General features: G+C 36.4%; 1 protein-coding gene across 1 annotated transcript in view; it reads left to right on the forward strand.

The window, feature by feature from the left end:
• The window catches only part of SNTG2 (syntrophin gamma 2), a 324178-nt gene that overhangs the window by 151789 nt on the left and 148252 nt on the right, over positions 1 to 24137 (forward strand). Inside the window, exons 3-6 of the mRNA XM_075707925.1 lie at positions 4125 to 4181; positions 4278 to 4335; positions 21299 to 21342; positions 21457 to 21498. Coding sequence (XP_075564040.1) covers positions 4125 to 4181; positions 4278 to 4335; positions 21299 to 21342; positions 21457 to 21498 — 201 coding nt within the window. The remainder of the gene's footprint in view (positions 1 to 4124; positions 4182 to 4277; positions 4336 to 21298; positions 21343 to 21456; positions 21499 to 24137) is intronic.

A 24137-nucleotide genomic window follows, 5' to 3' on the forward strand; every position in this document is an offset into this window, starting at 1 on the left:
TTCATACAAATACTTAGAAAAAGCATTTAGGCATTTCATATGACTAAAACAGAATTAATTGTCCCTAATTTTTTGTGTGCCTTCATTCTTGCTCTGTAGAATGAGAATACTTTTGGCAGGTTGTGAAATTAAGGATGTACCTAAATATTGTACTGCTTACTAGCATAAAAAACCCGTCCATGAGTATCTTAGTAATACTACATTTAGCACTACATTAAATTTGTGATAGTGAAATAACATGACAGATCATGTTCATAAAGATTAAAAAATAAATATCTGTACACTGTAAGGTCTCAAGGCCATATTACTATTAAAAAAAGTTTTTAAAAAAACACAGTTATGGTGTGTCATACTCCAAAAGTTTAAAAACTTGTCTTGTGTGTATAGTCTGAATGTGTCTGTTTCCCACTTCAAGTCATTGAAATTTTCACTGTATCTGTCTGTAACATTTGGTCATCTTCTGCCAAGGAAGATACTTTAAAACTGCTTGATTGTCCCTGAAAGTTGCTTAAAAAAAGCTAAATATATTTCACTCCTGGCATCTGTTTCACTACTACACAAATCTCTCAAACTGTTTGGCATTCCTGTGGCTCTGGACTGCTACCTCTCCAATTTATTTGCAACATTTTCAAAATGAGCGTATCAGAACTAGCTGTATTATTTAAAGCATGTGGATCACTGCCAGATATGGAAATAATTTATAGTCCTTCTGCCCCTTCTTAATAGTCTCCTGATGATGTAGGATTACACTAGTGATTTTGGCTGTGGCATTGTGCGAGAACGTACTTTTTTCTCATACTCAGCATGACTCCTGTGTTTGGTTGTTTGCAAGACCACCTTTTGCCAGATAGAGTGCTTTTCTCTATTTGTTTGAGCTCTTTTCCTTGTTACAAAGATGACCTTAAAAGACCTTGACTTTGAATTGCTGTATGCTTAGCACCTGTCATGTTCATCATTACCTTATCACAACTGGTGTCCCTTACAAACACTATTGCAAATAATTCAGATTTTTTTTTTAGATCACTGATTTTTTTTTTTTAAATAACCCAGGTACTGCCAATATCCCACAAGAAGTGTATCCACTAAATAGTAGCTTTATCTTAATTACATTTTGATTTGGAATCTTTTAGCTAGCCAATTTACATGTGCTTAAAAAACACCATATTATTTTGAGTAGGTTTATGTTTTTAATCACGTTTTTGTGGAGTGTCAGATCACTGCCTTATAAGGGTTATTACAACACTGGTACTCTGTCATCAAGACTGGAAATTTCATAGCAAGTAATCATGACATTTGAAAAGCTATTTTTCGTAACACTTTTCCCCTTTAAAATTATTCGTCTTTAAATCCTTATGAACTGGTTTTACTGTTATTCCATAATGGAATGGATAGTTTGTTGCCAAATTTACAATCATCTGACCTTAAAGCATTGTAATATAGTGAAGATCCATGGCTCTATTTATATGTTTTCAGTATTGACCCAGTATTACCTTTCTTCTGGAATTGTACACTGTTCAATCTTTTAAAATTCAAAATCAATAACAAAAATTATCTGTAGAAAATGAAATGTGATGTTTGGTCTTGTATGACTGCTAGTCATAGCAAATGATATATGATCATAGGATTGAAATAAGTTTGTGACACTTGATTGTGCTCAGCTTTTGGCATTTATTTTGCAATTTGAACATCTTTAAAAGTAGGAATGTTTTGCATTTTTTAAATGTAGCTCTAATTAAAAAAGCTGTTGCATAGGAAACGTTTAGGTACATGTTTAATACCTTCTTTCAAAGTGTCCTTTAACAGGAATTTTTGAAGCTCTGTATTAAGCAACACTATGAACTATGAAAATATAAATATCAAGATTATTACAATATGTTATGCAAATAGATTGCTTCATAGGGCTACAAACTCAATTATATCATCCGTATTATCATTTGAAATGTACCTCTCGACCATATAAAAATAAACGTTAGTTGAATGTATAAGTTGCCAATAAATAATACCTTGCTTGTGTTTTATAAAATAGCTAAAGCTATTCATGTAATGTATTTGTATTTGTTGTCCAATAATGCTAAAGCAATCTAAACTGTCAAAATATTTATTCCATCATCCCTACGTGATGGGATATATTTGGATAATTTGTTTACAGGGTATAAGTATAGGTGGAGAGAAACACGAATTAAATAAGCAGAGAGGATTTATGTCTTAGAAAATGGCTCTTGGGAATGAGTCACTGAATTTAAAGGTAGAAACATATTCTAATTCAGATTGGATCTGAACTTTCCCAGTGCATATGATAATTTTGATCAAAAGTTTTGATGCAGTTCAAAATGAAGAAGAGAACCTATGAAACAATTTGAATTAGCACAGATTTCAATAAAGCTGAATTATATAATCTGAAATTGAATCATATAAAGCTTTTGATATAAATCAGGTACCATGTGTCATAATATAATAGTTTTCCATTTTTAGCAGAGACTGGTAGTATAACGTTCATGGGAAAAGAGGAGAGAAATTATGAAAATGTATGAAGGTATTCTTAACTTATTTTTACCATATGCATTAATTTTACCCTCCTAAAATAAGGCTGAAATTTATGATTTATTGTATTCCCCTTTCCCCTGAGTCAATATCAACATATGTCTAGTAAGGTGAGTGTTAGAAAAAAAGCTAAAAATAGCTTGTTAATATAAGATTATGGGCTTGACTATTGAAATCAAACCTAAATTAGTGAGACTATAAAATACCCAGTCAGGAGGTATACATCTAGGAGTATCTCATATGTAATTTCTGATGTACAGAAAAAAAAAAAAATCTTACATGTTCAGGAATTTCTAGGTAGTGGAAGATGGCATTCTATGCAGTACTGTTCAGTATGTTGCAAAAGTTTCCCTCAACTCTATACTTATTGTCAACAGATGAAGTGCTATTATTATGTTGTCAGGCACCAAGATTTACACATTAATGAAATGTCAGATGCAGCATACTATTAAACATGTGATAGGTCGCTGTAGAAAAATATTGATAAATGTCTATATTCTTTATGCACTTAAACATGAAATGCAAGAAAATAACCATTTAAAGCAGACTATCACTGAAAGTCTTTTGGCATATGCTGCAAAAAAAAAGGGTATAGGTCTGAAGATACGGATTAGAAAACATTGGTATTTGTGATTGAAAAATGAGGATAAATATGTGCATACATGATAGCAGTTAAAGAAGGTAAATCAACTATGAAAATGCACATATCAGCTCTTTATACAGTTTTGTCATTAAAACATTTGTCAAAACAAAGCAAAAGCATGTAAAAATTTCTGCTTAGGAAGAATATCACTTCAGTGATAGAAAAACATGCTAAAAGTCTGCATGCACAATTCATACGTGTTGTGGTTTAACCCAGCAGGCAGCTAAACACCACACAGCTGTTTGCTCACCCTCCCCCTCCCCAGTGGGATGGGGGAGAGAATTGGGGAAATAAAAAGTAAAATTCATGGGCTGAAATAAAGACAGTTCAATAGGACAGAAAAGGAAGGTAAAATAATAATAGTATACAAAATAAGTGATGCACAATGCAATTGCTCACCACCCGCTGACCGATACCCAGCTAGTTCCCAAGTGGCATTCGCTGCCCCCCAGCCAGCTCCCGCCAGTTTATATACTGAGCATGACATCATATGGTATGGAATAGCCCTTTGGCCAGTTTGGATCAACTATTCTGGCTGTGCCCCCTCCCAGCTTCTTGTGCACCTGGCAGCGCATGGGAAGCTGAAAAGTCCTTGACTTGTGTCAACAGTACCTAGCAACAACTAAACCATCAGTGTGTTATCACCATTATTCTCATCCTAAATCCAAACCACAGCACTATGCCAGGTGCTAGGAAGAAAATTAACTCTATCCCAGCCAAAGCCAGGACAATACACAAATTCTGCTCTCCATGGTAAGGAATTAAATGTGTCTATAAATCAGTGTTGAATGATACTTCAGAACTGAACTTGATCACTCAGATTCTAGGGTACCTTTGAGAATTAGTTTTTTAAAAGTGAAAACCAGTTTAGAAACATATGCTATGCTTATTCAGATATTGTGTTTTCACCTAAATTTATTTTTTCTACAATTTTTTAAAGCACAGAACTGTTACACTTCATAGACAACCAGTTGGTGGCTTGGGCTTAAGCATAAAGGTATGGATAACTTCTTGTTTCTTCTTTAACTTTTCAGTACGACTAGTTCACTTCAGTCTTAACTGAGATCTCACAGTTAATATGCATCTTTTACAGGGTGGTGCTGAGCACAAAGTGCCTGTCGTCATATCAAAAATATTTAAAGACCAAGCAGGTAACATATACTTATGCTATTTACTTATACCGTACTGTAGTATATGTGGGTTTTTTTTTTAAATTAAATGTTCTTTAAACTGAGAATTAAAACATATGTATGTTCAGGCTTTCAGCCTCACGCTATCTTTAAGCCTTTCTGTAAATGTCCAAACGGTCAATGTGTCATTGTGTTGAATTTAAAATCTGTAATCTTTTCAAGCTTTTAGGACCTGTACTTGAAATTTTACTGGTAAGTAATAGTTTCAGAAAACATATTTTTTAACTGCAGTAAGACAGTTGTGTTGTAAACAAAATATTTAAAGTTACTTGTGAAAACAAAACTATGACATAGGAAATCTATTGGCATACTTAACTTTAATAACCCAGAGGATAAAAAAATATAAACCAGACATGTTTTTTTCCCCACACAGTAATTCACTGCTCTATGGTGTGACTGACTGTGCCTAGTCACAAACAGAGATTGCAGACTGTGCTTGTTTTTCTCCTCTGCATTTTCTTCAGTGGGTCCTTATTTTGCTTGAAATGTAATGTTCAAACTTGGTAACCCATTTTCAGCTGATACCTAGTGAATATTGAATGGATTAGCTATGCCAGTATCCTGTCAGAAAGACTACTTCAAGTTTCCTGTGTACAGTACTTGTATATGTTTCAGTATGATAGTTCTTTTTATGATACTGTTTCTGCAGTGAGGAAGAGAAGGTGTTTTTATATCAATTGTGTTATTGTGTATGGAACAATAATAGGCTCCTTGAATACACAGTATAATAAACCATACTAAGAAAATAAATACTACATAATAATAAAATGAATATAAGCATTCCAGTCTAGGGAAAGGAATTCAGGAAATTAATCACCAACAAGGAAAGCTATCTCCTGCTCTCTTAGGATGTAGTACTTCTAATAAAGGTTAGTAGTGACTTTCTATATAAAATACTTATATGCAGAGTTTTGTACTTTGTAGGTTGTTTTTCATGAACTGCATTTGTTTGTGACAAGAGTAACAAGTGCAACAACAATTTTATGGGGTTAGCTGTTTACCTCAAATCTGAAAATCTCTCCTCGGAAGATACTTGTTCTAGGATCTTGTAACCTTTTGTCCAAGGAGTAGCAGTTATAACCAGAGGCAGTGCTGTATCACAGTAAGCCCATATGCAATTTTCCTGGTTGAATCAGTGAATGGCATGAAGACACTGACACACCTGACAAGGTATGAAGAAAGTAGTCTATATAGTATCAGTTGTGCCACTGGCATGAAGAAGAGAATCTCAGCCCTGCTTTCAGCCTGTGTTGGGGTTGGGTCAGGTGAACTCCTGAGGCCCCTTCCAGCCTGAGTGATTCTGCGATGGATTTAGCCCTGCAGATGCTAAAGATCAGAGGTATGTGATATAAATGCCTTTTATGGCAGGTTGCTTCCTGCACTCAATTCTGATTACTGAATGTCTGTGCAGAAGAAAACAGTGTGGTGTTTTTTGTTTCTTCTGGAAAATGACTATTTCTAAAAAGCATCAAAAGATTTTGCGAAAAGTTTTGGAAGTCCAGAAACTTCTTATACTGCAAGTCTTTTTCTTTCTCTTTCTCTGATATTATCTCAAAAATCTCAAAGCCTTGCTGTTATTCAGCATAGGAAAAAGATAATAACAGAGGCTATTCACAGCATTACTTTGATAGTATCATATTTAATTGGTAGTTAATAGTAGTGAAGAGAATATGTCCAAATTTAACTCAAAGATGACCTTGGGGGAATATTTCTGTTTTAAGATTCTAGTGCTTAATGTTAGAGGAAACAATCTCGTAACATTATTTAACGGAAAATAACAAGTGTTCTAAAAATATGTGCATTCTTTCTCCCTGTGTGTGTGTGTATATATATATATGAATGCACATATATGCATACTTAAATATATTTATATTTGTATAAAAGGATATCTGGAAAAATATTTGTGTTGGTTATAATGAGAGGAAATGTTAAGCATGAGGGAGAGATGAGACTCATACAGATTTATCTCAAACTAAATTTTGGACTGAACATCTGTATGTTCATAATGTGAATAAATCAGCAATGCACCTTCATTATACAAAGTACTGATGACAGTGAAACTGATAGGCTAGCTTCAAAGGTGGCTTTGAGTTAAGCAGTGAGATCAGCTGCTGCTCAAGGAAATATACTGAATTGAAAAAAAAAAAATAAAGTTGCATCATGCAGTAACATTTGAAAATACATTGGTTACCTGATAAAAAAGGGATTTCTTATCAGGAATTTTACTATGACGGATTTTAATATTTTGGGTCCTTGAATAAAATATCTAAACTTATGTGAGTAAAATTCTCCTTACTGACTAAATTACTGATTTCCTAAAATGTCTGATAACTTGTGATACTTTTTGTGAAATTCAATGCCCATTACATGACAACACTGCAAAATCATATTTCCAACCTTACTTTGTTTGGACACAGTGCTATTTTATAGTTCCAAAGCTAGTAGTATAATAGAATAAAGCAGTTGCTTCTTTTTTATATATGTACAACCTTTGTGCTATCCTAAATAATGTAATTAGCCAGCCATCTTTGTACTCTTTAAACTTTTCAAATATAGGAGAAGAGATTTGTTGGTATTGTCCTAAGCAGCAGTTGAAGGCATTCGCATTTCAGTTGTTGAGATAGGGTGAACATTTATGTTGTATTTGATTTCATTATTCAACACAAGCACTTCTATAGAAACAGTGGTAATAAATACTATTCTTACAGTTTTGACTGGCTTAGAGACCTATCACTGTGATCACTGTGTTTATACTTTCAAATTAAGTTATCCTAGATCATTGTATTCAATAAGACTTTCCTGAACAAGTTCACTGAAGTGTGCACAGAAACTCAACTCAAGAGCACAGCTTTACATTTCTGAAAGACAAGATTAAGCGGTCATTCAGTGCTGGGAGACTAATGACCAATGTATTACAAATCACAGTAAAGAATGTCCTGAGTTTTTCCTGAGCACATGCCCTCCTCAGTAGTACTAAGTAAGAGCAAGCTTTGCTAATGCAAATGACTCATCACCGAGTTTAGGCCTTCTACATTTTCCTGTGGATTATGTCTTTGATTCTAACAAAGGTTACATTTCTTTCATACCACCAAAGCTTTTGCTAAAGTTAATTTCAGAGGGACAAAAGTCCTGTGCCAGACAGATGAGAACAAGTAAATGCAAACACATTGAGCAACCTGGTCTAGTAGAAGGTGTCCCTGCCCATTGCAGGCGGGTTGGAACTAGATGATCTTTAAGGTGCCTTCTAACCCAAACCATTCTATGATTCTATGATTTATAAATTCAAAAGTAAAGTGATATAATTAGCTATAGAGTAATTTTAATCCCATAGGTAATTATTTCACTACCAAAGCAAGGATTTTTTTCTCCTACCATGTATAAAATCATCCGGTTGCCTCAGCATATTAGCAACATTACTAATAATCTCCCAGATGATAAAAAGATACTATTGATGTTGAAGCTTTCCAGTAAGATTTTCCAAGACTGATTCATGCTTTCTCTCGTTTTTTTTTTTTAATGTTATGTAATATAGTATTGCTTTTCCTGTCCTTTCCTTTTGAAACTGGCTTAAGATAGAGTAAATCAATGTACGATAGTTGGCGATTGGCTAATAGCTTCTAGGTGTGTTTTATTTTTATGTATGCATTATAATTAATGTTACCAATTTATTTATGGTAAAGACTGCAGTAGGTTTACAGTCAAATAGATGTAGAGTCCTGTTCTCAGAGACATGTAACTGAATATCCTGAACTTTGAAAGGAATCAGATCATTCAGGCTTAGTTGTTGTACAGTGAATCCGTAAGATATTTTGTCAGATCCATTAAAGAACACTTTAAAGAATCCTTATATGCAATATAAAGTGCATGAGCTTTCATGTGTTTACATCTTTCTTTTTGTTATCTGTTATTCCCATTCTTAATTACTAAAGTCTTTATGAACTTGCGGAATCTAAAGGGTGGAGACTGTAAAAACAAATGGACTTTGAAATCTAACCTCATCATACGTACAGGTGACTTACTGCATACTGTATTGGAAATTTTAATTGTATAAACATCAAACAGTGAAATTTCTGCTTTGTGTTGCAGAATTATCAAGTTAGCAATCACATTTTGTTGCCTTCATGCAACTTTCCATTTTCATGAGACCTGCTGTAATAATCTGGCTATTGCTGTGAGCTCTGCTCATATCTCATATAATGTGGAGTCAGACAAGCAGCAACGGTGAAAGAGAACAGCGGGTTCATCTCACTGAAGTGTGATGAAAATAGTTAAATACAATTAAATAAAACCTGGTAGAATAGGGATAGTTTGCATTTTGCCAGCTTCAAAAAATGGTCCTGTTTTGAGAGCTAAAATTGGTTAAAACCTTAATTTGGAAGCATTTTCCCATCTTCTGTGATGAAAAGTGACTTATAACTGACATCCTGCTGTATTGAAAAATCTTCTATGTGTTTATTCCATTTCTGACTGGGGATGCTGTATACCCTGGCAGGATTGGAATGAACTCAGGACGATCAGCCACTGGAACATTCTTGGCTTAAAAGCATGTGCTCTGCAAATACAGACTGTGTCCAATATCACATCCTGGCTGCCTGCATTCAGGACCATCTGTTTGGAGGACATGGTGTTAGTTTGATGAGGGCTTTTAACAGTTTCACTTACACTTATATGCCAAACAAATATGGTTTAGTATGGAAGCATATAGGATACCTCCCCCATAGGTGTTTTTTTCTGTGTTGACTCTGGTCATCCACAAGGGTGGTACAACTAGGGTAGCCAAGCCTAGTCTGAACAAGTCAGTGGGGATGATGTGAGATTACAGTTGAGCTGCACAGCATGGTTGCATTCATAGCTGATGTTCTTCATCCCTACATCTGTACTCACTTTGGCTTCATCAGCCTTGGAGATTCATTCCACTGAGCCAGCAAGGTCAAGATTAAGGATGAGTTAAGCCCAAATGGAGGTATATGCATTTATAAGGAAGTCAGAATGGATCAAAAAAAATTTTGTTATGCCTTATGCTAATGGAGGTGAAGACTGAACACAAGGCCATCTTTGAACATAAGAAAGACCTCATTTGAACATAAGATATTCAAAGCTGGATGCTATTTAATATTTGTACACTGTTTCCTAATATCACTTACAGATTTCTTCAGTATTTTCTTAGGATTATTCATATTTTCTATCATTAATTTTTAATCATCTTTGCCAGTGGTATTTTTCGTTATTACTGGGAAGCTACTGATATCTGAAGATAATATCTACTCACTGTTCTCTCTCTTGGACCTATGCCTCCAGCTCTAAATTTATTTTCAGAAGGCATCGAAGAACATTCTTAGCATTTTGGATTTCTTTTTTTATTGTTGCCTCCTTGAGACTAGGCAGGCTGCAAAAGGCAGTACCTCTCAATAGAAAGGACATCTTAATGAGCTGTTAAAGATCAGTCAACAGGTAAAAGGAAGGTACTTTGATCCCACACACAATTCAGGAAAGTATTTTTATTCAACCTAGTAGTTAAGAACATACTTAAGGTCCATTGACACAAATAGCAGTCATTGTATATATTTAGTGAGAAGCATATAGGTAGATGAATTCTTGAGCTGAGGTTCTAGAACAATTTATACTCCTGGGATTTGTTCTGAGGGTTAAATGCTGAAGCAAGATACTTAAATTATTGACCTAAATCTAAAGAATTCTTTGGGTAGAAGGATGCAAAGAGTTATTTTAAGTGTTTATTTAAACAGGCATATACTTAAAATCAGATCTAGTAAAAGTTTTTAAGATGATAATGTTTTCATTGTTACAGTGAAATGCATATTTTTATGCATTAAAATTATTCATAAATAATTCCTGGACAGAAGAAAATTTGGGATAAAATATTTGTAAATCTCATTTAGAAATTTTGCTTTGTTGTAGAATTTGTGTTACTTTTTCTAATAGGTGTTTGATGAATCCAGAACGCATTTTTACAGAGAAAACCAAAGCATTCCCATTTTCAGTCAATTTGAAATTTGTTTTCATTCCTTTGGTTTGGCTAAAAAACAGAAACAGTGCATTAGCTGTCCAGCTCTAGATTTAGGCAGTTGCTTATGTACTTTCCCAAAATGAGGCTTTATATATGTATGCATATATATGTGTGTGTGTGTATGTGTCTAAAAATGTGTGCATTAGGTTCTTGATATTGAATAATGCTTTTCTGTTAATTGTATAAAGAAATTGTATTCAAACAGTGTATTAATGATCAAATTCTTCTTCATGCTTATGAAGAAAATCAACTTCCAATAAGAGATAATTAGTTTTGCTTAACAGCTATGTTAAAATATAAAATGTTTCTGGAAATTGTGTTTCAGTTTTATAGGCTTTTATGATGAATATTCTCTTTGGAAGGTGCATTTTGCAGTTTGTGAAACAGAACCGTAGATATAAAATCTGAAAAACATTATTTGTCATTTCAGTGGACCTATAATATTATGGTTGTCGTTCTTGTACTCTAAACTAAATAGAGAAAGGTATGAAAAATACATTATATTTTAGTTGTCATCTGTTCCAGATAGCAGTTGAGTGAATAAACTGTGGCCTTAGGATGCCACTGACGTGTACAGTTTCTGTTCTTTCTTCCATTCACCTACCTCTGATTGACAACGTAGTTTCCTTATGAACTGCAGAAATCTAATGAAATAGCACTTAAAGTTACTATTTGAATTTGTTACCACTACAGTCCAGGTTGAAGAAAAAGGTTAATTGTAATTATTCTGTGCAGAGAAATTGGAGAACTGTATAGTATGTTTTCATTCAGATAATATGTTCAGGAGTGAACTGCCTGAAGTCTGTCTGAAGATGGATGGTGTTTTGGACTTTGGATTTGGAGCTTGCTTTTACCACAGTGCTTTGGTACAGAAACTGGAGAAGCAAGCAGCTAGACAGAAAACACCTTTTAACTGTAACAAAGATTCCCATTGCATTGAAAGATACAGTTAAAATCAGAGTAAAACTCATTCAGATTATTTTGGGGCTGAAGCAGTCAAGAATCATACAGAATATTTGATGGAAAGAGTAAATGTAATGACCCTTCTGCTTGGAGACAATGTCACATGGAATAATAGGAGAAATTTAATACCATCTTTTGGCAATTTCAGAGAAGTTCTATTTTCGGTCTTTTCACTGTCTTATCTTTCCCTTAGTGGTTTCTGAACTAAAGACTTTTTAGGCTATTTTAGGAACTATATCTCTTCATTTCTTGTAACTGATTTAAAGTATGTATTTCTGCTGCTTTTGGCATCCCCCCCTTAGCCTCAAAGTTTGTTTTCTAGTTATCACCTCTACAGCACTTAAAACTTTTTGGCATACTGTAATAGAATTTAATGGAAACTTCATTACACATTTTGGAAGAAAAGATTGAAGATGCCAGATTATAATTTATTACATATTAATCATATGTCATATATATGTAATTTTCATATTAATCATATGTCTATTAGAGCTAACCTTATGCCTCAGAATATTGCAATTGTATGATCAGATTCATCTTCCTTTACATTGTACTACATTGCTTTGTCAATTTATTCACCTAGGGATTAATTAATTTTAAAATGCACACAACTATTTTTCCTGACAAATACTGTAATAATTCTGGAAATATTATCAAGTTTAGACTGATTATACACATAGAGTACCTAGAGCTTCTAACACTACCAACGGTATTCCTAGAAATACCACATTTTTGCAATTTTAAATAGCTTTTCACTGACTCTGAGTCAGTGTTAAGAGTCAGTTAGGAGTGTTAGCTATGCTTGGCTAGTAGAACTCTTTTTAAAAACAATATATAAATAATTCATAGTTCTAACTATTGCTTTTGCTTCTTAATTATTGCTACTTATTTCTGAATTCTGTCCATGTAAGATGCATGAGTATTTTATTTCCTTACTTTGAGAATTGATATTTTTCTATAAAGGCAAAATCAAATGATGAAGAACTGATTTACTAAATGCATGTAAAACTGGAAGTATTTTTCTCTAGTAAGAATTCATCATGATAACCATTCCTGTGGTTAATGTTATTTCAAATTAGTGGTATTTTGAACAAATATGCTAAAATATATAAGCATATTAAATATATTCCTGTATGCACCTTGCAAGTCACAGAATTGTTGGGGTCGGGAGAGACCTCTGGAGGTCATCTGGCCCAACCCCTCTGCTCAGGCAGGGCCACCCAAAGCCAGTTGCCCAGGGCCGCGTTCAGATGTCTTCTGAGTATGTTCAAGGATAGAGGCTACATAACCTCTCTGCACAACCTGTGCCAGTGCTTGGTCACCCTCACCATAAAAAAGTGGTTTTTTGTCTTCAGATGGAATGAATTTCATGTGGTTTAGCTAGTGCCCATTGCTTCTTGTCCTGTCAGTGGGCACCACTGGGAAGAGTCTGGTTCCCTCTTCTTCATCCCCTCCTGACAGGTCTTTATAGACCTGGTAGATGACGGAAAGGCTGTGGATGTCATTTACCTGGACTTTAGCAAAGCTTTTGACACCGTCTCCCATAATATTCTCCTTGGGAAGCTGGCAGTTCATGGCTTGGACGGGCGTAGTCTTCACTGGGTAAAAAACTGGTTGGGTGGCCAAGCCCAGAGAGTAGTGGTAAATGGAGTTAAGTCCAGTTGGCAGCCGGTCATGAGCAGTGTTCCCCAGGGCTCTGTTTTGGGGCCAGCCTTGTTTCTTTATCAATGATCTGGATGAGGGGATTGAGTGCACCCTCAGTAAGTTTGCAGATGAGACCAAACTGGGTGGGAGTGTCGATCTGCTGGAGGGTAGGATGGCCCTGCAGAGGGACCTGGACAGGCTGGATTGATGGGCTGAGGCCAACTGGATGAGGTTTAACAAGGCCAAGTGCCGGGTCCTGCACGTTGGGCACAACAATGCCATGCAGCGCTACAGGCTTGGGGAAGAGTGGCTGGAAAGCTGCCTGGCTGAAAAGGACCTGGGGGTGTTGGTCGACAGCCGGCTGAACATGAGCCAGCAGTGTGCCCAGGTGGCCAAGAAGGCCAACAGCATCCTGGCTTGTATCAGGAATGGTGTGGCCAGCAGGAGCAGGGAGGTGATTGTGCCCCTGTATTTGGCGCTGGTGAGGCCGCACCTGGAATACTGTGTCCAGTTTTGGGCCCCTCAATACAAGAAGGACGTTGAGTTGCTGGAGTGTGTTCAGAGAAGGGCAAGGAAGCTGGTGAAGGGTCTGGAGCACAGGCCTTATGAGGAGCGGCTGAGGGAACTGGGGTTGTTTAGCTTAGAGAAGAGGAGGCTGAGGGGAGACCTTATTGCTCTCTACAACTACCTGAAAGAAAGTTGTAGTGAGGTGCGTGTGGGTCTCTTCTCTCAAGCAGTTAGTGATAGGATGCAAGGAAATGGGCTCAAGCTGTGCCAGGGGAGGTTTAGGTTGGAAATTAGGAAAAATTTCTTTACGGAAAGGGTGGTCAAGAATTTGAACAGGCTGCCCAGAGAGGTGGTGGAGTCCCCATCCCTGGAAGTGTTCAAAAAACGAGTAGATGTGGCACTTGGGGACATGGTTTAGTCTAGTCTACCCTTGATTGTTTTAGTGTGGACTTGGTAGTGTAGGTTAATGGTTGGACTGGATGATCTTAAAGGTCTTTTCCAACCTAAACGATTCTATGATTCTATGATTATACACATGGAGAAGATCCTCCTGACCCTTCCCTTCTCCATGCTCAACAGTCCCAGTGCTCTCAGCCTCTCCTCACAAGAAAGGTGCTCTGGTCCCTTCATTTCTGTGGCTCTTCACTGGACTTGCTCCTGTAAGACCACATCTTTCTTGTGCTGGGAAGCCCAGAACTGGACATAGCACTCCAAGTGTGTCTCGCCAGCGCTGAGTAGAGGGGAAAGATCACCTCCCTCCACCTACTGCCAACACTCCTCCTTATGCAGAGCAGGATGCTGTTTGTGAGAGCACATTGTTGACTCATGGCCAGCAAGTTGTCCACCAGGACCCCCAGATCCTTCTCAATGTCCTTTTGATAATAACAGCAGTACTTGTGTATACCCAAACTATTGAGACAAACATTTCTATCACTGTAAAAAGTGATAAATCATCTCAAATCCCTCATAACCTATTCCAGTTGCATCTCAAATAGCATAGTGTCTTCTGGAAGTATACGTTTGCTTACACTCTCGCTAAGGCATTAGTTTAACAATGAATTCATGTCTTGAGCAAAACTTACTCAGAAAACATCACTTTTTGCAGCAACAGTTATTTTATGGGTTTCTTATCCAAGTATTCAGCTAACCTAATCCTGTCTAGTTTCTAGTTTTTTGGAATCTGATGCAACTACATATCATGATACAGTAAAAGGTTAATACCCAGATTGATTTTATAGCAGTGTAAGATCAGAACTTACAGTGTTTAGATACATTTTTTTCCTCTTTTGCTTAGCAATATTGTGTCAGGTAATGTCTCTTGATTTTACAGATTCGTATGTTTGTTCTCTAGTTGCATCTATACCTTTAACTTCTGTCTGTGTAGCTTCTTAGTACTGCAATAATCTTGGGACAGTGTATAAATAAATAAGAGCTATAAAACTATTTTGAATTATGCCCCAGTGGGGAAGAGAAGGGAAGCAGAAAGTAAAATTAGGCAATTCCTAATTAAAATACAAAGTCCAGATTTTTGCTCTCAGCTTTACTGTCACCACAGAGCAGCAAGAAATCACATTTAATTAATTGTGTTCATTTCTGTAAAGGATTTAAATTTTTTGGTATGCTCCCCCTGATTTTCCCATCCTAATAACTGCATGGTTTTTATATGGAACAAAATAATAATTTTCACTTTTGAACACAGGAGTGCCAATTTCTTGCTATAAATCATGGTTTCCCAAATTTTCCCATATTAGCGCTTCTAAGAGCAGCAGCAAAAGTAGTTGTCTTTTGACCAATGTACCTGTTCAGTCTCTATCCCCACCTTTCGCACACATCAGCTTTCCAGCTAGGATCCCTGCTTGTGACTTTGCCAACCATTCCAGTGTTACAAGAAAAATGCAGCTTTACATTGTCTACAGGACCCTACCTGGTGCAGTGGATAGAACAGAAAAAGACTGGCTTTGTTAGTACTTCTTTTATGGAACAAAATCGGAAGAAATTTACAGTTGCTAGCATGTACGCTGTCCTAGACAATTCTTGGTATCAGTTGCATGCACATGTTGCCATATGCCAAACTGTAAGGAATACTATGTCCAGAGCAATCAGTTCTTGCTCAGACACTTGGATGAAGAGTAGAGTCTTGCCTGGTGGCACTTGTGGTGCCTGTGCACTGTTATAGTTCATGTTGTTCTTCTTATAGTCCAAGCTGAAGAGAAAACAATTCTGACTTCCCAGGCCAAACCAGTTTTATCTTGTGTTAACTTTGCAGATACAATGCTGTGTTCTATGCAGCTATGCAAAGCGCCAGCTAAAATACTGTTCTGCAGGATGGCCTCAGCTTTTCCACAGTCCCATAAGCTATTCCCAGAGTAGCATTTTTATTCACTGATCTTCTGTGAGTCAGCAAGAGATTCATTCTGCCATTAAGGCATTCATGATCAGGGTATTGAGGAGGATCAATGGCAATTTCCGTGGCACTGCTGAATATCCTACTCCTTAATTCATGTAAGGCTTATTATTATCTCTCCAAACCTGTGCTCCCTGCTACATCCAGTCTTTGCCTACTCCTGTGTCCTGTACCTGTCTCACCTCTCTCATCCTGTGCATCTCTCACATTGAATTGATTCTTACAGTATGTAATCTTCAGTGCTTCAGGCTTACGTATGCTTAGATCTGGAAGTGACTTCTTGATGGGTAGACACAGTACTTTTAGGAACATGAAATGGTCTCTTTTTGCTTGCTCTGTAGGCACTGAGAAAAAGTGGAGAGAGAAGTCCCAGTTCCCCATCTGCCACTTAATTCACCATGGGGAACCTGGCACATTAGAATAATGGCATGGGTATTTCATGAAACGCATTGTATTATTGAGTGACTTAACAGCTTTTCTTTACATGATAAACTGGGCACATAGAAAGAAGAACAAAACTAAACTAAGGAACCTCATAGTGAAAAATAGAAATTTGGAAAGATTTGGGGTTTATTTTATTTAAACAAAGAAATGAAATTTAACCAAGTCCTGTAGAGAGTATGTTCAGATTTAAAAACTTCCCTAACAAGGTAGTTTTCAATGTTTGAGTTGATATAGTTGTGTTTTAAAACATAGACTAAAAATGTCAAACTGCTTGTCTTACAAAAAAAAAAGAATAAAGCAAATTGCAGATGTATCTTTACAGTCATGACTGTAGTTATGTCCAGTTCATGGGAGAGGAGGGAAAAATATATCTAGATAATTTTGAGAAGTCTCTTGCATCCTATATACCAATTTCTCCAGTCTTTTATTTCATCTAGTTTCTTAACTATTTCTTTAGATTTTCTTTATGCAGTGAAATACATACGCATATATTTAAAGTTAAGCTTATCAATTGAGAGGTCCATGAAGTCAGTGCAGGTCATTGCGTGCTTTAAGCAGCATGTTTTTCTGCATCACTAATAATGTCAGAGGACATAGTACCTGGTATGTTTCTTGTGTGATTCAGGAATTCAACAAAAATTGAGTGAAAGTATGTATTGTGATCAATCTTGATAAATATAAGGACATCAGATTATTTACAGACTCAAATCTGCATAGAGCTATGCATCAATTAACATGTGGTAAGTCAGAATTTCCCAAGAGTCTATTCAGTAAATTTACCATTTCACAATCTTACAAAGTTTGGAAAATTTGATGCAGCCCTTCTGCAGCCCTAATGGATAGGAAAAGGAAACAAGGCAAAGCTAGAAAGAATTACTGGTTCTTTTCCCTTCTCACTGAGTGCGAAATAATTTTTCATAGTTCATGGCTCTGTCTGATTTTTTTTTTTTTTTAATTACTAGAATGATGGGTCATTTGCTTTTGGGAAAGTTTTTCAAGTCTAATATTCTCAAAAATAAGATTTTTTTTTTTTTAGTAGTTATTTTCGTATTATTTCTTCAACAAAAGCCCCTTTGGCTTTCCCTGGTGGTTTCCTCCTACTTCAGTATCACTTGTGAATTTAATCAATGTACAACATTTAATCAATATTAAACCTTTTTAAAGATAATTAAGATGTAAAGGTAATATAGCACTAATTGTTGTAGCACATACTTCGTTTTCTTTTACATCCTGGTACATTTCTGCTTATCACTATGTTGTGCTTATTTTCTTTTCAAAGTCCTTTTTTTGGCCACGTTCAATTCACTGCTACTAAAATATTATTCCAAGTAATACTTCAAGAGGCATACTGGATTCTAAAAAAGTTATATTTACTGTTTCTCTGAATAAGGTTATATGCTCCTTGGTATCCCAAAGCTCTTTCTCAAGTGTTTTGGTTTTAGTACTGATTCATTTTACACATAATGCCTGATAATTGCAAAGCAGCCTTTCATAGACACCTTTGTATATGAGGATGTTACTAGTGGAAGAAAAAGTCCCACATAGCCTGGAACATTTTGCTTAAAGTTAACATTTTTGTCATGTAGAGAACATATGACTTAATGAACATATCAGTAGATGTCTTGTCATCAGGTTTAAAATACACCTTAGAGAAATGACTGCCTTTTTGTCTCTTTTCAAGGAGTTTTTCCAATCACTTTATTTCTAACATACTTGTAAACTATATTGTAACTTCTGCATTGTAATGACATGTCCTCTACAATTTGATTTGTAGAAAATATTTTTGTTATAAATCATGATTGATTTTAAATTATAGACAATTGGCTAAAGCTGAAGTGTTTCCTCACAGACTTGCAAGCGTAGTTTGCCAGGGTACCATCACTGGCTGTGATGGCAGCACCCATGGAGGTGTCTACATTATTGGGTTAGTTTGCAGCGTAATGCACTTTTGGAGCCAATGCCCTGATTATCCCCATTTTCTGTGCTTTGTTGCAGTTCATAGAGTATTTTGTATCAACCACATAATGCTCTTTGTCTCATTTACTTATCTGGACAGTTTTGATTGCGTGTAGAGATTCTGCAAGCAGGATATAATTGCTTTGTGCTCTTAAACTATAAAATTTACTGGCTAACAGACACAGTAGGTAGCTGGCGATATTGCAGTACTTATCACCCCTGTGGAATGACCAATGAGTCTTTGCTGACCTGACAGTCAACAGTCAGGTGGGAAAGGTTCAGCCTCCATTGCTCCCTGGAAGGGATTTGTCTTCGGTGCTGCTGAGTTACCATCCTCCAGCTACCTGTTTTTCTTCCTTGAGATTTTATACCTTTTCATGTCAGTGCTTTTCCTCTTCAAGCCTTGAGCTGTTAAATAGCCCTATCTCAAGAATTTTGCCTGTGTCTGGAATTCTACCTTTCCTATTTTGCAGGGATACTAGTCTACGTATTTTATGATAACTTTTGTTAGAACTGAGCAGTTTTCTCAGAAGACTTAGACAAGATTACACAACCGTGCTGTTGTGTCATTAGGCAGTAGGTCATGGATAGCTGAACATCCAGGAGGATGGTGATACCTACCTGCGGGAAAATCTTTGTGACACACTCTTCCATCCGGATCTCACCTTTCACCCAAACATTTTCTGTCTCAGTATACTTTCCTTTCTTACCAGTCCTACATTTTTCTTTTTTCACCTTTTACAGAAATTCTTTCCAAACTCATCTCTCACATGCCCACCCCTCTTTCTTTTATTGTGCTGCATTTTCAATATTGCTGTTTCCAACTGATCTTCCCAATGGTGACAGCTGCTTTGGCCTCCCAGAAGAGCCAACAAAACAGGGCCTCGGGAAAACAATGCTGCCTGCTGCCCACGTCTGCCATCCTCATCACATCTGTGGCCTGCAGATCAACTGACTGGTACTTGTTGAAGTATAAACAAACACATCTATCTTGCTTTAGTGAGTTGGACTGTGAGTCCTACTGCAACCCACACACAGACAGAATAGTATCCCAGGCTTGACTTGTTAGGGGTGTCCTCCTGAAGCAGGTTGAGAACCAGCTCTCCGTGTGTTACACCTCATTCAACTGATGTCCAGGATCTGCATTGATTCAAGTTGCAGGGACTGTTGCATTACTTGTAAGCAAGGTCTGCTTATTGGTATTGTGGCCTGTCGCAGCTATTACTGACAGCAGGAGTGCATCACTCTGTGGCACTTGTGTGCCTTAGGACGGGCTGTTAGGGGCCCACAGAACACAGAAAGCTGTGCACTAGCTTTCCTTGGGCAGCTTCGCATCACCTGGGAGCATTAAGACTGGGAAACCAGTCTAACTGATCTGAATTAAAATCCCTGAAACCCATACAGTGTGGGCGTAAGGAGCCTCAGCACCAACTGCTTTGATTCCTGATCTCTCTCTCTTCTGCCTCATCACTTGCTAATACAGACATACTTGAAATTTTGCCACTCAGTTCTGAGTCAATTGCACACAGTGGGCAAGGCATACACCTTTTGACTTTATCCTTTTACACTTCCTCGCAACTGGAATTTCAAACACACCCTCTTCCTTCTATCTCCAATTCAAGTATGCTCCCAGTTTCCGAAAGCAGCCCAATGGCCCTAACATAAGCATTGAATTAAAAATGAGTCACATGTTTTTCACTATTGGTGTATGTATTACTAACATCTTGAACAGAAGTTTAGTATTGAGATGCCCAAGCTAATGTTCAGCACCTCTAGCAATATATATACCAAATATAGGCTACTTTACATTGCTTCGTGATGGTTTTGAACTGCTTTAATTTGGTTGCATTTGTGTATGGAGATGTCTCTTTTCTATACCAGCTGTTACAAATTGTGTGCATATTTTTAAATACAAAGCAGGATAAGAAGTGGGGTAAAGACCTTCAATACAACTTGCAGCATGGTATTTAAAATAAATAGTGAAATCTTTCCTAAGTGCTGATAAAAGTATGACTAATGAACTGTTATCTTTTATCTGCCAAAGAGTTATGAAAAATCTATTTAAAAGATAAATTTAATATAAAAAAGCTATTTTGTACCAAAGGTACATTTGTAATGGCAACAGCTATATTACAGAAATGGTGAGAATACTCTATGCAGTTTTTTCTTTCTTTTTTTCCTCTATTTCCATCTCTCAAAATACTGTCTTTGTTAACATTTATTGCATTCTTCAAAGCCTCAAGCTGTGACCCTATAAATCATATATAAGACTAATATGCCATATTTAATCATATGAGTCTTTGCAGGATCAAAGCTTTACTTTCAATTAAGTAATACATTCCAAGAGATAAACATCCTCAAATTCCACTAAAAAGTAAAAAAATTAAAAGTTAGAGAATACACCTCAAAAATGTGATTGTTTGTGCAGAATTGTTTGCAGTTTCATTACATTATTCCATTAACTCTGTAAGGCAGGAAACATGCAAATTACAGACTGGAATAATGTATTTTGTTATTCTCAGGAACAAAGCTAACTCAAACTTCATGTTAAAGAGTTGTATCAAATTCTAGGCACAATCTCTTTAATTATAGCGTCCCTGTAAATTTGTTCAGGGGGAAAGGAATTGCTAAGTAGTGTCAGAAATTCCTATTTCCCTTTTGTGGCAGAATAATGAAAAGTGTGAATCACACTTTCCACATAATTTAATGAAATCCTTCATTAGTGAGAAATGACATTTGTATTCCATATTAAATAAGTTCTTTGTGCATGGAAAGTAACTCTCTTAATTTGTTTAAAATTGCTAGGAATCTATTACCTTTATAGGATGAATACTGATTGCTATGCCACTGGTATTTTCACAACCGAATCAGTTTCAAATGAAGGTTACAAACAGTGTGCTAAACCAATCACTGGAAGAGAATATAGCACTCTTTTTCAGTACTACTTTCAATTAAAATGTACTCCTTCTGTAATCCCACAGCTGACCAAACAGGAATGTTATTTATAGGAGATGCAATAATACAGGTCAGTAAACATTCACTTTTTCCACAAACATTTGTTTCATGCTTGCCTTTATGTTTGTTTCATAACTAACTTACACATTGCAAATCATTTTCTCCCTATTGTATCTGTTTTTAGGTTAATGGTATAAATATAGAAAATGCTACCCATGAAGAAGTGGTAAGTCATTCCACTTTGATTTTTTAATAGTGTACAGAATATCCTGTGTCCATACTCTTCTGTCTTTAGCCTTACTTCATATGAATTTACTCTTTTTTTACATTAAAGACAGTGCTGTCAGGTTTGTCATATATGTGATTATTAAACACTTAATTTTGCCTGTTAGCATTTGTTATAGTTTCTGCACTCTTACTGTGACTCTTCCTCATAGTAAGATATATGCACTTGTGGCACAAAGGTACTATTCCAAAAGTAGTTCTCCATCATTGTTTATTATAGTTTTTACATCCCTTAGATAAAATAAGTATTTCAAAGCACAAAATAAGGTGAAAAAGAAAAATCCTGGTAGGTTACCCCTGTTCTGTTCACTGGAGTGCAACTGCTCTTCCCAGAATATGAACTGAATCAGTTTTATCAATGAACATGTGATATTTTCTTTTTTTTTTCCCCTGTAAACTGTATACTGGGCTGCTTGCCATGAAAATTCAATAGAATGCAAACTAAAAATTAAAAGGCCTTTACTACTTAAGAATGAATGGTGAAAATATGAAAAACATACATTACTACATTACCTTTTTTATGATACTACTGGAGGTACCGAAATGTCCTTTGGGTGATCACAGTTAGTCTTTTATATATATATTTTTTATATATATAAATGTATATGTATATATGACATATGTATATATAACATATATATGTGTATGCGCACATATAGTCTTTATGGATAATGCCTTTGGTATAGTGCCTGATCCACTGGGATTGAAGGTGCTCCTAAAGGGTTCACCTGCTGTGGTAGTACATTTAAATGGTAATAAAATTCTCACCTTCTTAGCATTGCAGGAACAAGGGTTGAATTAGTTTAGTAAAGAATCTGATTTAACCTACTGTAAAAACAGCACTTAAAATAAGAATACATGGGGTGAGCGTCATGATCCTGCTCAGGTATTTTAAAACTTTGATTCCCATTGCCTTCAGTGCAATTGAAAGGGACTCAACTTTTGTAGGTCTTACCCCTCCATGCACTGAAAATAGAAAATCTAATTAATGTTTTGCTACCTCTTTCTAAATGTGCACTTGTGTGAGAACATGGGGGTTCCTGATGGGAAATGTGTAAAGGAATGCAGTTATTGTGGTGAAATGATGTAACAATTTCAGTTGCGCCCTATTTATATTTATGTACCATATAAATTATTGTTGAGGGCTGTCGTGCACTGCACAGTGCTCCTGTTTCATGTTAAGAATTTGCAAGTGCTGTGAAAGTATAGACAATAATAACAATAGTATACAATGTTAAACTGTTTCTAAATGCTGGGACAAGAATGGAAGGAATCGAGAAAGCAGCGGTGTTACATGTTTTTAAATTTCATCTTATTCTGTAAGTCATTTTAAGATGCTATTTATCAGATGCTGTGGAAGTTTATTAGGAAGCAAGAAGTATGGTTAAACATTGGCTCTTTTTGATGGTATCCATAGAACTAAGATGCACTTCCTGTCTTCAAGCCTGAGTGCACATATTGGACACACCCTGTTTCCTAGCTAGTACTCCAGAGGTTATAAGGCTATAGATAATAAAAAACCATAATAAAAAAGTCTTGTACCTAATAAGACCATACCTACATGCAAGAAAGCGAAGAATACAGAAAATGTACAAAGATCTCAACTTCAAGCTGAGAGGAGTTTAAGGCATACATCTCTGTATCTTGGTTTTCATGGGAAAACCAGCGTGTGTGGATTGCTGTGACACACTGAAAAGGCCCCTTGCCCAGGATTGTACAGCGCACTGTGGAATGTAGTCGCAGTTTCTGCATAGCTTTTGAATCTGGTGATGTTCAGTTTAGAGGAGTCTTGAGACTGAAGAACGGAATTATGGTGATTATAGCATAATATGCTGACTCTCATTGGTGCATTCATTTTCATAGTAACGTTCAAGAAACGGAACAAGGTCTTCCAGTGAGTTTCGTATTTGCTTAACAGGAAAATTATTTAAATGTTTTTTACATTACTTTATAGAATTAAGATGGCAAGGACTTCTCTTGGGAAAAAAGTAAAAAAGGGAACTACTTTCTTCTTCTAAAGAATGCTGCTTCCGTAGCATTTTCAGTGCTTAGCTGCTTGCACCCAAACCTCAAATAAAAAGGCATGTATCAACAGTTACTCTATATTACCTATCAGAGTTTAGACAAGAGGTAAGCCAGAAGTTGCTGGCTGAATTTCCAAAATATTTTTACCATCACATGTTCTCCAGTGGGCCTAAGATGAATATCTTAGACCAATGTTCTGGCAGCATTTCTTGCACTTTCTCCTCCCCTTCATACTCTACCCCAGTTGGGGAATCACTACCACAGCAACACTCAGACTAATGCATTGAAAAGCACAAGGGTGGGGGACTGCTGGGAACCTGTCAATTTTGGAAGCCACTGAAACAAATCACCCGCTCTTGAGTGAGCGTATCGAAATGGCTGCTAGCAATAACATGTTTCATAGCATCTGTTCCCTGTGCTGCCTGCTCTCACCTAAACCACTGATACCTCAGCCCCATCCTTCTATACAGCACTTCCAACAATTCTATACCATATAGCCTTGATAGACCACTGCTTCTGCTGCAGTGGTGAATGCTGATTTGGTAATGGATGGTC

The sequence above is a fragment of the Pelecanus crispus genome, chromosome 3, assembly GCF_030463565.1.
Source record: "Pelecanus crispus isolate bPelCri1 chromosome 3, bPelCri1.pri, whole genome shotgun sequence".
Taxonomy (NCBI): domain Eukaryota; kingdom Metazoa; phylum Chordata; class Aves; order Pelecaniformes; family Pelecanidae; genus Pelecanus; species Pelecanus crispus.